Raw genomic sequence first — 17,212 nt, 5'->3', positions numbered from 1 at the left:
TTATAAATAAACTCCATTCGCTTTTTTTTCTGTCATGGTGATATAAAAGATGCTAATAAGAAGTTCTTACAGAGGGTAAATAGTTTAAGGGGATGATACTACTGATATTGAAGTATTAAAATAAAGATCAAAGCCATGACTGCCAGAATGGGGTTTCTAGGTTATCCTTATACAGCTACAGTTCCAGCAGATTAAAGACTCATTGGAACATTAAAAAAAAAAAAAAAAAAAAAAGAAGAATCATCTCCATTTTAAGAATGGCTTCGTTACAAAACATAATGAGGGCCAGATTCTATCAAGCTCAGACTGAATGCTGCTTTATGAATAGCTCCACTGAAATTACTGGGATCTACACAGTACGACATGCTCCTCAACAAAAGTAAGTGTGTCCAAAGTTAGTCTTTGGAGTTTGCAGGAATCACTCAAGCTAAGTGCCATTTTTCACTGCCTATATCAGTTTCTATTCTGGCCTCTGGAGTAGTACAGATGATAGCAGCATTTTGATCCTTCCAACATGAGCAATTCACTTAAAATTAAATGGACAAGTTTTTGTCGTAAGGAGGAAAATCCCATCAGAGCATTTATTATTCCATCAGCAGTACCATGTGGATGAATGTTTCTGCATTCAAACCCTACAATTATTTAGAAACAAGAAGTGTTCTGGGATCAGTAGGATAGGTAAACTGGTGCATTGGACTAGACAGCTCTTCCTCTTGTCAAAGCCATAGCTTTGGACATAAACATTTGAGACAAAGTTACAAAATATGTGAAAAAGATCTTCAATGAAGTAGGAGAGACACCACAGTGCAGAGAAAAACAGATTACTTTTTCAACATTAGTTTTTGAAATGGTAATCTCCATTTTAAAAGTCATCTGCTACAGAAATATGCTCTGAGGAGGGATCAGGTGTGTGGAAAGGATGCATAAGGTTCAGTTTGAAAGAGAATGGTGTGACCGATCACAGTCGTACTGCAGAGATGACTAGGAAAGCCTGCCTGGCTTTCTTTCCTGCCTTTTCCCTTTGCAGTCACGGGCAAACAGTACTAGAATTTTATGTATGCTATAGTGCAATGGTTAAAACGGAAATGTAAAGTTCACTGCATTAAAACTCTGGAACTTGTCAGCCATGGCCAAAAAGCACCTATAAAGATGAACTGGTTGGGTTTGGCTGACTATTCGTTTTCGCCACTTCCTGTCCAGTTTATCCATTTTTGTTTGTATGTCTCAGAATCAATAGCATGATTATATACGTTATCATCAGTGGCACTGAACACATAAGACGGGTAAAGAAAGAAGGCGAAAGTCCAGGAAGAAAGCTATCGTGCCTTCCTAATTACTTAGGATTACAGCTTCCAACATACACTATGAAACTAGAGCGAAATCTGAAACTAGAAATTTTTTTCCTACCCAGTGTCAAAAAACACTCACAATGTATTAAGAAACAATATTATGAGAAGTGATGTGTTTAATGTGTTTATTCTTTTTTTTCATTTGACACCAGTTAGCACTGCATTTTTAAATAGCTGCCCTGAAACCAGTAACTTGCATTTTGAATCAAACGAACAAAAAAACTTTAGAATCTGCTGACAGAACTGAAGTTAATACAGAACTGACTTTTAAACAAGACACGCGAATGAAAAAGAAAAATCTGGTGAAATCACTCCAATTTGTAATCTCCTCATCATGAAAATAAACCACCGTGACATCTACGCTAAGCACAGGCAGAGCAGAGAAAGCAGATGGGGGATTTCCCACTGCTGGTTCCTTTCTCCCGAGGATGGTTATTTTCAGTCCGCAAGCTCCTCGCTGTCACCCCTGATCTATTTTCGCAGCAAATGCTCCTCTGCTCGAGCCCGAGGAGAAACGCGCGAGGCAGGAACACGCGGCCCGGCTGCGGGGGGCTCGCCAGCCGCCCGCGGGCGGGGAGCGGAGGGAAGGCGGCGCGGGGTCGGTGCCCAAGCCCGTGCCGAAAGCCACAGGGGAGCCATCAAACGCGTGAACCCAGCGCGGCGCGGAGGGCCTTTAGAAAGATTAAAAAAAAAAAAAGAAAAAACGAAAAAAGAAAAGATGTTTTCGGTGCCCCCCGGCCGCGCGGCGAGCCGTCACTTATTTGCTGCAGAGGGCTCCTCCCTCCCGCCCTTCCTCCTCCTCCTCCTCCTCCTCCCCCGTATATCACCACTCGGTGCCATGAGCGCCCGCGCCGCCCCGCCGCGCCGCCCGCCCGAGCCGAGGGCGGCGGGAGCCCCCTCGCCCTGAGCGCCCGCCCCGCCGGGCCCCGCGGAGCTGTCGAGCCCCGACGGGTCCTGAAGCGCCCGGCGGCGGCGCGGAGCCGCCCCGGCGGCGGCGGCGGCAGCGGCGCGGCGCCCGGAGGCCAGGTAGGCGGCGGGGGCGCCGCGGGGGATGGGGGCGGCCGGCGGCGGCCCCGCGGCGCCCGCCTGAGCGCGCCCCGGCGCGCACACAAAGCCGCGGCCATGGAAGAGGAGCTGAAGTGCCCGGTGTGCGGCGCGCTCTTCCGCGAGCCCATCATCCTGCCCTGCTCGCACAACGTCTGCCTGCCCTGCGCCCGCACCATCGCCGTGCAGACCCCGGACGGCGAGCAGCACCTGCCGCCCCTGCTCCACCCGCGGGGCGCCCCGCCGCCGCCGCCGCCGCCGCCGCCGCCCGCCGCCGCCGCGGGGCCGGGGCCGGGCGCGGGCTGCGCCGCCTCGCTGGACGCCGAGTGCGCGGCGGGCGGCGGCGAGCACGCCGACAAGCTGAGCCTGCACAGCGAGACCGACAGCGGCTACGGCTCCTACGCGCCCAGCCTCAGGTCGCCCAACGGCGTGCGGGTGCTGCCGCTGGCGCCCGCGGCCCCGGGCGCCGCGGCGGCCCCCGCGCGGGGCGGCGGCCCCGCCGGCTCGTCGCTCACCTGCCCGCAGTGCCACCGGAGCGCCTCGCTGGACCCGCGCGGCCTCCGCGGCTTCCCGCGCAACCGGCTGCTGGAGGCCATCGTGCAGCGCTACCAGCAGGGCCGCGCCGCCGCCAAGTGCCAGCTCTGCGACCGCAGCCCCCCCGAGCCGGCCGCGGTGCGCTGCGAGCAGTGCGAGGTGCTGTACTGCGCCGCCTGCCAGCTCCGCTGCCACCCGGCCCGCGGGCCCTTCGCCAAGCACCGCCTGGCGCCGCCGCCCGCCCAGCCCGGCGCCCCCGGCGGCGGCGGCGAGGCCGGCGGGAAGGGGGCGGGCGGCGGGCGGAAGGCGCCGACGTGCGCGGAGCACGACGCGGAGAGCTACAGCATGTACTGCGTGAGCTGCCGCGGCCCCGTGTGCTGCCGCTGCCTGGAGGGCGGCAGGCACGGCAAGCACGACGTGAGGGCCCTGGGCGCCATGTGGAAGCAGCACAAGGTAAGGCGCCGCCTCCTCCTCCTCCTCCTCCTCCTCCTGCTCCTCCCGCTCCTCCTGCTCCCGCTCGGGCAGCGAGGGGGGCCTGGAGCCACCTGGAGGTTTCGGGTGGAGGGAGAGGGGAGCTCCCACAGAGGCCAGAAGCAGCGGCTGGAGGCACCTGGCATGACCCCAAAATGCACGAGGGAAAGTAGGATGGGGCTTGGGGAGAGGTGAGGCGGTTTCTGGTTCACCTCGTGTCGTAGCCCGATGCACCCCTCCCTGATTTGGCGCTCCTTGGCTGCCCCTGGGGCTCCTCTGGGAGCTTGCAGAGCTGCTCACTGTGCAGCAAGGGCAGTCTGCTCAAACTCGGTAGAGGTGCTGGGCCATTTGGCCACAGTCTCCTCTTTAAAAGTCAGACATTCAACTACTTGAAAAAAGAGCAAGGCGTAAACTTGTAGAGGAGCGTGGGAAGTTAGCTCGTCCTTGTTGGGAACGATGGGCCCAGGAACAGTTACCAGCTATTGAACATGAACATAGAGAGAGGACCACAGTACTTCAGTGCTGAGGGGAGCCCCCTTGGGGGACTTCTCCTGCAGGAGGTGCCAGGAGCTCCAGTCCACATGTGCACTTGGCTATCTCTGCCAGCCGCTGGATTTCCTCCTCCTTACCCTCCGCTACCGCTAGCAGTAAAGGAAGCACAGAGAGATCCTTTCAGACACTGCAAGAAAGGACAAAGTCAAGACTGATCTCAGCCTCCTTCAGCCACGTAGTGCTCAAGCTCAGTCTAGCCTGAGATAACTGGCAAGGAAAAAAAATGGCTAAATTTTACGGCTCAGGAAAAGAATATCACTTGGTGTGAACTGCATTGTTTGTCCATCTGAGAAAGATCAACCGCTTCAATGTGTGGTTCGTAGCTGGGACGTTCTCTGCCGAGGGCTTAGCCACCTCCTCACTGATTGTTGCTCGTCGAGAGGAGAAATCCTCTTGGCTGATAAGCAGCAGATCACAAATTCACAGCTTTTGCTACTTATGCTAATGGTGGAATCCAATTCTGAGCAGAATTATTTTCATGAGCCGTGACAGAATTCAGTGTTCAGACAGGGTTAATCTTTTGCAGGCTGTGAGAGACCAGCTTGTGTCTTGTTGAGGTCTACTTTGAGTTAGAATTGTTTCGTGCCTTTTTGGACAATGTGATAAACTCTGGAGTAATCAGAGTGCAGAGTCAATCACTTTCGCTCTTCCTATTGTCAAACACTGTCAAAAGAATCGAATGATACTATGCTGATTTGTATTTTCATTGCATTTTTTCTGGGAGTAAAGAATCACAGAATGTGATTTTTCCTCGTTTATAGTCTCAATCTTAATATGCAAATCCTAGTGAAACAAAAACCTCAAAATTAACCAGTTTTGTAGCTCTAAAATTGTTCTCTTGTGAATGTTATTTTTTCCTAGAACAATGCACTTGGCAGAATAAATATAATGGAGCCATATAGACAGACAGCCTAAATCATCAGCTCACGTTCATTCAGTTAAATTGCTTTGAAATTAGATACTTGTGCTTGGAAATAGTTCTCACATACAGCAATTTCTGCAAGTTTATTACCTGTGGTAGCTTTGGCCAAGCCATAAATTACTTATATGGAAATATTGTACATTGAATGGTGTGCCAAATATAATTCTGGTTTTATGTGTTCTCTCCAGATAATCCAGACACAGCTGATAAAGTGTAAAGGCTTGTCTGTCACAAGTATTCTTAGACAGGAAATTTGACAGATTGACAATTTTCTGCAACAGTATAGGTTGTGATCAGCTGATAAGCATCTGCTTATCTCCTTCTAAGGCAAGTGGCCAGTTTTCTTAACCTAGTGATGGCTTTTGGTGCCATTTCCACACCTCCTGCAGGACGCTTTTATGCCTCAGCACCAAACGTAACAAAACAATTTTTCTACTGACTCTAGACCTGTTTCTGCCAGATGTCATGCCCATCCTCAGCCTCAGGATCCATTTCTGTTCCATTTCTGTGTTAGCCTTCTGTAGAAGTTGTTAGATTACTGCTTTGTCTGAGCCTTGTCTAATAATATAGGGTATGTTACAAAGTGTATAAAGTCATCTGTTCAGTGTTTCAGAGAAGCAATGAAAAGTGCATTTACTGTCAGCCATAGTATTGGCTTGACAGTTGTGCGGGACCAGTTGACCTCCGTTAATGGCATAGGTTTCCCCATTACACTGCTGTATGTAACTTCTCTTTTAGAGAAATTAAAAATGATGTGAAATGGTGGACAGAGTTAAGCTCTGCACATTCCATATGGTTACGTACACACACACACACACACACGCACACGTATAAATGCTAAGTGATATGCAGGAACAGTGTCAGAAGCTTCAGCTGGATAGGTCTGTGAAGGGCAGGCAGTCTGGCTGTCAAACGCAAATATGCCTCTGTTTCATGCTGGCCTAAAGAGCTGCGTTCCCAAAAACATGAAGGCTGTTTCAGGATTCAGTACCAGGATGAGCTTATCTGATCAATAGTTAATCTGCTGCTAGAGAGAGGTGGAAGGAAAAGAAATTAAATGAGCATGAACTGTTTGGTTGAAAAGGGATGATGGAATTATCTGGCTCATTTTCTAAAATCAAAGGAAGCATCAGTCTTCCATGCCTATCTGGATTTAATTACTTGCTCTCATTATCTGCTGGGTCTTGTCCTTACCAACAGAGAGGGACTGGTTAGAGATGTGAAGGTTGGGGGCAGCTTTGGCTGCAGTGACCACGAGATGGTGGAGTTCAGGATCTGGCAGGAAAGAAGTAAGGCAACAAGCAGGATTGCAATCCTGGGCTTCAGGAAAGTGGACTTAGGGCTCTTCAGAGACCTAATTGATGGAATCTCATGGTTTAAGGCCCTAGAAGGAAGGGGGGTCTGTGAGAGCTGGCTAATATTCAAACATCACTTCCTCCAAGCTCAAGAACGATGCATCCGTAAGAGTAAGAAGTGCAGCAAAAGGGGCAGGAGACCTGCATGGGTGAGCAAGGAGCTCTTGGCCAAATTCAAGCAGCAGAAGAAAATACACAGAATGTAGAAGAGGGGACAGGCTGCTTGGGAGAGTTAAAGGAATGCAGTCAGAGTATGTAGAGGTGCGGCGAGGAAGGCTAAGGCCCAGTTGGAATTGAGTCTGGCGAGGGATGTCAAGGACAACAGGAATGGCTTCTTCAAATACGTCAACAGCAAGAGGAGGACTCGGGGAAATATGGGCCCACTACTGGATGGGGCAGGGGCCCTGGTGACAAGGGATACAGAGAAGGCAGAGTTACTGAATGCCTTCTTTGCTTCAGTCTTCACTGCTAAGGGGAGCTCTCATGAATCCTGTAGCCTGGACGTGAGGGAGAAAGTCTGGAGAAGGGAAGACTTTCCCTAGGTTGAGGAGGATAGAATTAGAGACCTTCTGGGCAGGCTAGACATCCACAAATCCATGGGCCCAGATGGGATGCACCCACGGGTACTGAGGGAGCTGGTGGATGTTGTTGCCAGGCCGCTCTCCATCATCTTTGAAAGGTTCTGGAGAACTGGAGAGGTGCCTGAGGACTGGAAGAAAGCCAGTGTCACTCCAGTCTTCAAGAAGGGCAAGAAGGGGGACCCAGGCAACTATAGGCTGGTCAGCCTCACCTCCATCCCTGGAAAGGTGATGAAACGGCTCATTCTGGATGTCATCTCCGGACATATGGAGGAGAAGAAGGTGATCAGGAATAGCCAGCATAGATTCACCAAGGGGAAATCCTGCTTAACCAAGCTGATAGCCTTCTATGATGGAATGACTGGCTGGGGAGATGAGGGGAGAGCAGTGGACATTGTGTACCTTGACTTCAGCAAGGAATTTGACACTGTCTCCCATAACATCCTCCTAGAGAAGCTCAGGAAGTGTGGGTTAGACGAGTGGACAGTGAGGTGGATTGAGAACTGGCTGAAAGGCAGAGCTCAAAGGGTCGTCATCAGTGGCGTGGAGTCTAGCTGGAGGCCTGTGGCGTCCCCCAGGGCTGTGTACTGGCTCCAATCCTGTTCAACTTCCTCATCAATGACCTGGATGAGGGGACAGAGTGCCTCCTCAGCAAGTTTGCTGATGATACCAAGCTGGGAGGAGTGGCTGACACACCTGAGGGCTGTGCTGCCATTCAGAGAGACCTGGAGAGGCTGGAGAGCTGGGTGGAGAGGAACCTCATGAGGTTCAACAAGGGCAAGTGCAGAGTCCTGCACCTAGGGAGGAATAACCCCAGGCACCAGTACAAGCTGGGGGCTGACCTTCTGGAGAGCAGCTCTGCAGAGAAGGACCTGGGAGTGCTGGTGGATGACAAGTTGACCATGAGTCAGCAATGTGCCCTTGTGGCCAAGAAGGCCAACAGTCTCCTGGGGTGCATTGGGAAGAGTGTTGCCAGCAGGTCGAGGGAGGTGATCCTGCCCCTCTACTCAGCCCTGGGGAGGCCTCATCTCGAGTACTGTGTCCAGTTCTGGGCTCCCCAGTACAAGAGAGACATGGAGCTACTGGGGAGAGTCCAGCGTAGGGCTACAAAGATGATCAGAGGACTGGAGCACCTGCCTTATGAGGAACGTCTGCGAGAGCTGGGCCTCTTCAGCCTGGGGAAGAGAAGACTGAGGGGGGATCTTATCAATGTGTACAAGTACCTGAAGGGAGGGTGTCAAGGGGACGGGGACAAACTCTTTTCAGTTGTCCCATGGGACAGGACAAGAGGCAATGGGCAGAAATTGAAGCACAGAAAGTTCTGCCTGAGCGTGAGGGGGAATTTCTTCCCTGTGAGAGTGACAGAGCACTGGACCAGGTTGCCCTGAGAGGTTGTAGAGTCTCCTTCTCTGGAGATCTTCAAGGCCTGCCTGGGTGCAACATGCTGTAAGTGACCCTGCTGAGCAGGGGGGTTGGACTAGATGATCTCCAGAGGTCCCTTCCAACCTTACTGATTCCATGATTCTATGATTCTATGATCTCTCTGTTCCTGTATTTGATAGAAGTAGAAACTTTGTGTTCATCTCCAGCATCCCCGTTTTTTGTTGTAAGACCAGGTATTAAAATAAAATAACAGTAGACAGAATATCATTTGTCAGGAGTTAGTGTTAGGCAATGGAGCTTGTAACATTTCAGTTTGGCTTCCAGTAAATATTTCTGCAGCATGAAAGATTGCTTTGAGTATAGAGGGTATTTTTTATGCTTTCGTTGGTTTACTAAGGGCTTAGTCATGTAGTTCCATTTGATTTTAATGAGAAGTACATGACTAAATTCCTCTGCTTTGTAAGCTGTCTTTTACAGGTGCTTTGAAAAACAAGGCTATTATTTCTAAGCGGGTTTCATAAATGGAGGTCTGGGCTTCTCCATAGTTTCATGCTGTACTTGCATTAGTGCAACCACAGGTTTTAATGAGCACAAAGGTTGACTTACGAGCCCGTTGATCAACGACTTTGTCAAGTTTCTATTCCAGTCCTTCGTAATGGTAGTGTGTCAGGAAATGAGGGTGACTGTGCTCACGGACATCAGTACGTACGTTGGTTACAATTCGTCTGTGCAGACTCAGATTTCTATGGCTGCTGTGATGACTATATACAATTTTTTACTTTTTTTTTCCCTGGTGAAATACGCTTTGTATCCAATTTGAGAGTGAAGGCAGCTTGTCATATCCAGCTTGACAAACCAAAGGCTCAAACATGCCTTGTGGATGGAGAGGAAAGTGCTGTGCTTTAAACTATGGCAATCTCAGTCAGCTCATGGAGAGCTGATTTAAAGTCCTGATGGGCTGATCTGGCAGCTTTCAGGGGATTAGGGTTTGATCCAGTGAGACTAGTTAGCTTGCATATCAAATATAATTGCTTTATATTTTTTTGTGAAGTGATAGGAATTTGTGTAAGAGCATATTGAATAAATATTGACAGACAAACACAGTAACGATCGATCTTCCCATTACATTTGTTACAAGTGTGTTGTAGTAAAGCATGATTTATTTTCAAATTTAGCACTAATATAATACATACAATTGGGCCTGAAGGGGAAAGTTTGTGCAACTGCGAGGGAAAAAAACCAAAGGCTGGCTTCTTTCTCTGTAACTGAGGTCTAATTCGCAGTGAGTTTGTACCTACTTCCAGCATGGCCGTGCAGCGTTAGCCAGGTACTTCTGTGTCTGTGTAACGCTGCCTGCCTTAGGAGCTGGAGTGTGAACATGCATAAGGAGCTGCCACACACTGCTCCCTCCTCTTCTACTCAAATGAGCGAGCACAAGGGAGGATGCGAAGGAGACATCCAGGAGGTAAGCTCAAACTTTGCCGGCGTGAAGAATGAGTGAGCTGTGCCCTTTGCAGGGCTGGAATAACATACTTCCCTTCCGGAGCAAGAGCGGGGCAGAGGGTGAGTGGTGATTTACTGACTTTCAATCAGGTCTCCTCTAAGAGGGCTCATAACCTTTGTGCCTTCCGCGTATGAGACTCTGTCTTGAGGCACCTTCTAGTCCTAAGGAATCAAGAAGACTGTAACCTTTTGAAAGCCTGACATTAGAAAAGATATTTCATTTTCCATATCCCGATGCCAGTTGTCATATCCATTTGGTGAGGCTAATTAACTGGGCTTTGGCAATCTGGTAGTTGCCAAGTTTAGATACAAGAAGAGACTTGATGTCTAACCTAGGACTTGGCACAAGAGTCCAGACCTTGTGTTAGGTGTACTCTCTGCAAGGAAAGCTGAGTACCACAGCAAAAAGAAAACGGCCTCTGTGACACTGGCTGATGAGACCTATCCTGTCACTGTGTGTTACATTTGCACAAAGAACTAGTGCTAGTCTGAACTTGTCAAGATCTGACAAGTGGAATAATACGGTTTCTGAAATCCTCATCAGGCTTAGAGGAAAGCTACGTGGAGAACTGCACCACTCAGGTGATAGCAGCTCTGGATATGCGCAGGAGCAGAACCTCAGCTACCTTCAGATCCTTAAAGTCAGTTGAGAAGCTGCTTGTTCAATTTTGAGGTCTTGGGTGTCAGCTAAGCAAATAAGAAGTTTCGTCTTCAGTGTGAGCTTACAGTAGATATACTCCTTATCTCCCACCAGGCAAAAGTTATTGGAAACTTTTTTTTCTACTTTTTCCAGAAATATTCACCCTTTGGTTAGGTTGAGGCATGAAAAAGTGGAGCCCCTAAGAGATATTACTATGAGGCTTAAAAATACAGATTTGTGTTTGAGGTTCTAATATATCTTAGGTGTCATTGAATCTGCTACATCCATAAAGATTGCAAGCTTTGAAAAAAACACTATTTTGGTAAGCACTTGGGGATTTTTCAGCATGACAGATGTAACTGTGCAAGTGTAAGACTATTATTTCCTTATATATGTGGGTAGTTTTCTCTTTTTAAAGTATTTTGACTTACTAAGTCATTGCAGTAAAGTGGAGTGTGTAGACACAACAGTTGACTACCCCCACAGGCATATTTCACCTTTATTGAATCTTATTACAATTAAAATCTTAACTATTCTTTTCTAGCACAAACAGTCTGTGTGTGTAAGAATACATATGATAGCAAGTAAGCCTTTTTGCACATTGCTAATTGTCAAAAGCAAGGATTAGTAAGAAATATATTTGCATTTTATCTGTAATTTTTTCTTTTAAATTCTCTTTTTTTTTTTGCAGGCACAGCTATCTCAGGCTTTAAATGGTGTTTCAGATAAAGCAAAGGAAGCAAAAGAATTTTTGGTTCAGCTGAAAAATTTATTGCAGCAGATACAGGTAACAGTAGAATATTAGCTGTTTGAATAATACAGTAGTCAATAGAGCTGAGTGAATAATTTATTTGATGACTTTGTCTCCTTTGCTGTTCTCATATTTCCTGGAGTCATCTAACCGTTCTTGAATGTATTTGCTAGACAAAATTATTCATCAGATAATGTCTGCAAATCTGTTGTAGCTTCTAGACTGGTTGTTTGCTGTTTATTGCAAGAAGCTGATAATACTGAACATCTGAGCTGTGTTGATTAGTATTTGATTGAATCCATTGGTCATGCTCTAGGCTCCTGCCTGACTGTAATTCCTTGAATTAGGCACTTAGTGTAAATTCTTATTTTTACACATTCAGAATTTACTTCTTGTTTTTCATTTAACATTTGCTGAAAATGTGTTTATTTCTGGATAAAATCCAGTCGACTTGTTTACTAGAGTATTTGTAGGAAGTCAAAAAAGAAAAAAGAAACTAAGGTTGCCAAATCAATTTAGTCACTTACTAAAGTAGAAGACATTTTCATATATATAATTGGACAGCTTTGATAGTCAGAATAGGATTCATAGTGAGTGCAGAAATTGAGGACACAAAACCAAAATGAAGCAAGATTTTTCTTCAGCTAAATTTAGACTCTTCTGTGTTGGAGGTCAGATGATCTGCAAGTCTCTTCTCACCCTACAGAACATGACTGAAATATGCTGGGGCAGTTTGAGCTTCCCCACAGTGAGCGCACAGGGTCCAGGGTGGGATGCTTGCTGTCTGCAGAAGCTCTGCTGCTGCCTGGCTTCTGGGTAATATGTATCACCCGCTCTACTGTATGCCTGCTTTGCTGGTTGCCCATCCTTTGTCAATGAGCAAGTCCTACTTCTGTTACTAACAGAAAGCTGAAACAGAAGTTTAAAGATCTGCATTTGAGTTAGAATTTAATCATTAAAAAGTTCCACTTAACACTCCAGATTATGACTTCATACCGCAAATGCTGCCAAACTTCTCAAATTGCCAAAGAACAGTGTGACAAGCCACGCTCACACTGCTCAATGTGGGGAAGAAAACAAATGAAGACCAGGAAACCAGTAAAAGCACATCTAATTGAGAGAAACCAGCACGAGGCTACCAACTCATACCTGCCATGTAACGTGTTTTGGACACAGTGAGAGGTTTGTCCCAGCTGACTTTAGCTGTCTAAAAGTTAAATAGCTCATCTAACCTAGTCATTTAGGCTTCTTCCGCTATCCAATGATATGACTAGACACTTCAGACAGTTCTTCTTCTTATATGTGTTGAGAACTGTTTTAGGATGGGATAACTCATCCCAAAACAATAATCTATCACCAATCTTTTCTTGGGTCACTTAGCTCCATTAAAAATGTATTTTTTCGCTCCTGAAACCTGTCAGTGGCCTATTACAACTATTTACGACTATGCTGTAAAATGCTTTAATGTATTTCGATAAAATCACTGGCAAATTGCTCTGTATAAGGGAGCTGCTACAATTAGATCAAAAGACCAAGCAATTCCTTTTATGCAGTTCATTGCTTAAATGCTGGAGGAGGACTCAAAAGAGGAAATTGTATCCACCAATCACCCTCTAAAATTTAGGTGTTTCTCGATACAAAGCTGGATGTGAACCTCACATATTTAGCTAGTCTCCAGCATGAGTCTGAGTGAGGACGTCAAATTTGAGCAAGCGAGAATGTAAGGATTAATCAGCTGCATACCTATTATTAAGTAAAACAGGGCTAGGGCATAACCCTGAGTGCTGGATCGTGCTCACCCTCGTGATTTAACTCTTAGTGAGCTCCCTAGCGTAGCTTTGTCCCGTGACAAATGACCCTTCGCAGGTAACGCCTGAGCGGGACCGGGTGATAGCACGTACCAGGGAGTACTCCCAATAGGCGGGTTTCACACGGCCATGCTATTTTGGGGAGAAGAGTTTAGATATGCAGGAGCTGATCTTTGCCTTTTGGCCTATGGGCCAGAGAACAGTTCTGTGACTGTTTTAGATGGGGGAATAAATCTATTCTGTGCATGTGGATTTATATCCAGAAGAGTGTGTCTCAGTTCAGGTTATGACTAGTAGTTATCTTATTGTGGTACCACACACATACAAACATTTACCCCTCAGCAAAAATGCCTTAGAAAGGTATGTTTATACAAGGGAGTGATCCATGTGTACATTTTATTATTTTGTTTCAAAGCAGAGCAGAACAGGCAGCCATCTACATCCTTTTTTTTTTTCCCCTCTCTGAGCGTGCCAGAGCTACCAGGAACTGTGCTTTTACCTTGCGTGGAGCAGTCTGCAAATTCATAACCTACTTTTCTTTTTTGTGTTTCATGGATCTGATAGATTCTGATCTTTTTCCTTCCTTTCTCCTTTTTGAGACCATCTTTAAATCTCTTGGTCTACTCTTTTTAGAAACTTCCAGTACCTCATTGCCTCTGTTGCCTTGTTCCTCCTTGTTGCTGTCATTATCTGATTTTTCCCATTTTCCCATCTGCTATAGCAATTTCATCCTTTCTCATTTGAAAAAGGCATACTGCCAAATACCCTGCTTGATGTGTGAATGGAAAACAAGGAGAAAAATGCCGCACTACAGCCACTTAACTGATTTAGGCTCTACACAGGAAACGGCACTTCAAGAGCAGATTGACAGAAGTAAGCTTAAGGGGGAGTCAGGTGTGATGTAAGCAGAAGAGGCAGAGACATAAACAGGAAAAGTCTGCCACAGACCAGTGAACAGTAACTCAGCTCTCTGGTCTCTCCATCCCCCTCTCTCCTTTTGGTGGTAGAGGCTGGCACTGCCATGGAGACTAGGCCAACCGGCTCCCAAGGAAAAATGAACCTTCTTCCCTCAGCTGGAGAAAGGGATGCATGGATCATAGTGGGGGGAAAGGAGTGCGGTGCTGAAAAATTTGCTCTCAAAAAAACCACAGACCAAAACAAATGAACTGAAAAGTGAAGAGAAATGCATAAAGGAAAGCTAAGAGATAGTTATGAGTTAGGGGTGTGTGATGACTCACCATAGAGGTGCTTCTCCTTAAGCATATGTTGAAAATAGTCTCACATTTAATGCTTTTTTTGATATGATGGACTGTGAGGAAAGCTGATGGGACAACTGAAGGTGCGCTAGAAAAAGGAGCCGGAAAGCTTTCTCTGTTTTCTAGTCTCATGAGCAGACAAAGCAAGGGAGAACCTCCCTTTGAATGAGCGTTACAGCGTGGTTTCCCTGGCAGTGAAAGTCCTCCCCAGGAGAAGGGTCGGCACAAGACCTTTTCGTACCGTTTACCCATACTTCTACAGGCACAAGTGGGATTCTGTGGTAGCACTGTTTGTAGAGATCAGATCTCCGTTTACAGACAGGAGCTCATGTAAGGCTAATGTGATCCTGAGGCCTTGCTTTGGACTCAATGGGGACAAAAGTGGTGTGCACCTCATATGCTGACCTCTACCTCATGGCGAGTTTTATCACAGTGTGAATAAAGGACTGCCTGTATTTTTCTTTTAAAAAGCTAATCAAACATGTGTTTCCAGGGAAGATATGAACTATCTACATTTGCTGAGTGCTGGCTATTTTTTTAAAAAAAGTACTTGAGGCAATACACACAATCTCAGGAATAATATTTGTACCTGAATTACTTACTTGTAATCAAACTGTGGATCAGATTCTGGTCCATAATTCTGTCATAAATTATCATGATGTAAAGCCAGTGATTTCAGAGAAGTTACAGTGGGATAATTAAAACAGAATGGGCCAGAACCCTCTTATAATACATGCATACATGTATGCACTGTGTATATCAGGTTTTGATTTTAAATTATGTTGTATTAATGTGTCTTCTAAACATCCATTGTCTGGAAAGTGCCAGTAAGTGAAGGTTTTACATAAGCCATATGTTTTGTGGCATGGCATTTTACAGTTTTATTTTATAGCAAGCTGCTCTTCATGGTACAACTGTAGTAAAATCAGAAAGGGAAGAGAATATGCGAAAGTCCTGAAAGGAAATCTCTTCTGAATGGAAAACAGGTAAGAATGACCGGGATTTCAGCTGTAAAATACACTTTGAGTGTGACTCTCATCTTCTTCTAGGAGAACGGGTTGGACTATGAAGCCTGTCTTGTTGCTCAGTGCGATGCCTTGGTTGATGCATTAACTCGTCAAAAGGCAAAGCTGCTCACAAAAGTTACCAAAGAACGTGAGCACAAGCTAAAGGTGAGCGCCACTCTCATAAGCTGTGGGTATTCAGGTGACCATAGCTGTTGATACCAGATATTAATGGACATTTTGTTAAATCTCCAGACCTTTACACAGTGAAAATGCCTATCGACCTGAAGTTGTTCAGTGGGTTCAGGCTTAGCAGTTCGGTGGACCTGTGCTTCTACACTAAAAATTAGGGATATGCTTCAACAATCTGCTGAATCAGGCCATTATCTGTATTTATATGATGTTTTTGGCTGACTTTTGAGAAGTGCTCAGCAGTGAAACCCACGTGTGATTTATATTCTCAGTACTTCCAAATGCAAGAAATCCCTTCTGAGCAGACCAAGAGTACTTGTCTAAGTAAAATTTTGAGATTTAAGTGTCTCTTGAAATCTTTGAAATCAGGCAAACCAACTTCAGAGATCAGTTTCTACTCAAAAGAAATAAAGGAAATGCAGGAAAGCGGGGGGGAAGGAAAGCTATAACTGGTTGAATAAAGTGACAATCAAGAAATCTCTAAACAGACCAAAATCTTTGAAATATGGAATTTCTTATATGATACTGAGGTGTTACAGTGCTGGTAACAATAATATTTAAGACATAAGGAAAAGCTGAAGGGAAGAATTTGAAGTGAAAATTAATGAATAAGATCTAGTAGAGGTCAGCATTCAAAAAGCTCCACGCTTAACAGGGACCAGTATTTGGGATATCCTACTAGCAGCACAGTTTATCCTGCAGCTTATACCTGTTAACCTGTTATACTCAGGAGTTGTGCTGTTTTATACAGAACTATTTAGGTCTAGTTTACAGTTGTGTAACAGCAGAACAAAATCCAAAATCTGGAAAAGTGAGATGTATCTGTTTTATTTCTTAATCCTAGCAATGCATCCTTAAATAGAACGGGACCAATTGTGAACTGTGAAGAGAATGATCTGCAAGAAGTCACCCCGTTATCCTCCTCTATAATACTTGTGTTTAGGTCAAAGATTTATTCAAAAGCTTAAATTTTAGTGAAAGTTTGATTACAAGTGTGAATATTGCAAATGCAAAAACATGTTCTGTGCTCTTTCTGCCCCAAGCAAACCTGAACTTTGAGCAATTAATCTGCTCTGAAAATTGAGATTCCCTGTGCACAACATTTTGCCAAGCTAATTATCGGTATTTACAATACAGAGCAAATGAGTGTAGCTCATGGAGACGTGGCAATGCCCATATGGCAGCTAAATTAAGCATAGCTTTAACACTTTCTTCCATTTGTTGCCTCTTCTGAAGTAATTTATACAATTCACTGGAAGCTGAGGCAATTAGCAGAACTGTATGGATATTTGTTTTCCAGATTGTTTGGGACCAGATAAATCACTGTACGCTGAAGCTACGCCAGTCAACAGGGCTTATGGAATACTGCCTGGAAGTTATCAAAGAAAATGATCCCTCTGGGTTTTTACAGGTATTTTCCTTTTCCGGTGTTGGGACAGGGGAAAGAAAAACAAAAGAACATAATTTACAGCTAGATCTGAAAATGGGCTGCTTGGCTAATTAGCCTGTTCCGCCTCTGAGACAGGTTCACCTTAACCCCTGTTAGTGCTGTCTAAAAGTCCATCTAGTCTGGCGACTGTATTAGCTTCTGGTGAAGAGGAGCCGGTTTTCGGACGCACAGCACCGACTGGGGTGTGGAGGTAGCACGGCCGGCGGAGGAGGTGGGAACCTGGCACGGTACGTGCGCTGTTGGCCACCCGACGTGAGAGGACTTACCCAGATGCGCCGTCACCCTGTCCCTCCCGCACCTTTGCAGAGCACAGAAAGGCAAAGGCAGAAGCAGGAAAGGCAGCGAGTAACAGGAGCAGGCGGGACAGGGGCAGAAAGGGCTGCTAAGGGGAGGGGGATTGATTCATCTAGATCACGTATG

General features: G+C 46.1%; 1 protein-coding gene across 11 annotated transcripts in view; it reads left to right on the top strand.

Annotated features, from left to right (window-relative positions):
* Window positions 1–2,467: 2,467 nt before the first annotated feature.
* TRIM67 (tripartite motif containing 67) overlaps window positions 2,468–17,212 on the top strand; it is a 38,035-nt gene continuing 23,290 nt past the window's right edge. For 6 of the 11 annotated variants that reach the window (XM_062572244.1, XM_062572243.1, XM_062572235.1 and 3 more), the window contains exons 1-5: window positions 2,468–2,622; window positions 2,722–3,380; window positions 11,023–11,118; window positions 15,196–15,318; window positions 16,643–16,753. In XM_062572244.1, coding sequence (XP_062428228.1) covers window positions 2,472–2,622; window positions 2,722–3,380; window positions 11,023–11,118; window positions 15,196–15,318; window positions 16,643–16,753 — 1,140 coding nt within the window. In that variant the 5' untranslated portion in view covers window positions 2,468–2,471. Of the gene's footprint in view, window positions 3,381–11,022; window positions 11,119–15,195; window positions 15,319–16,642; window positions 16,754–17,212 lie in introns of all 11 variants that reach the window. The other 5 variants (XM_062572233.1, XM_062572234.1, XM_062572245.1 and 2 more) reach the window with 3 other exon arrangements.

This window comes from Rhea pennata, chromosome 3, assembly GCF_028389875.1.
Source record: "Rhea pennata isolate bPtePen1 chromosome 3, bPtePen1.pri, whole genome shotgun sequence".
In the NCBI taxonomy this organism is placed as follows: domain Eukaryota; kingdom Metazoa; phylum Chordata; class Aves; order Rheiformes; family Rheidae; genus Rhea; species Rhea pennata.
The sequence above is the reverse complement of the archived record's forward strand: the minus strand, read 5'-3'. Positions and strand labels throughout refer to the sequence as shown.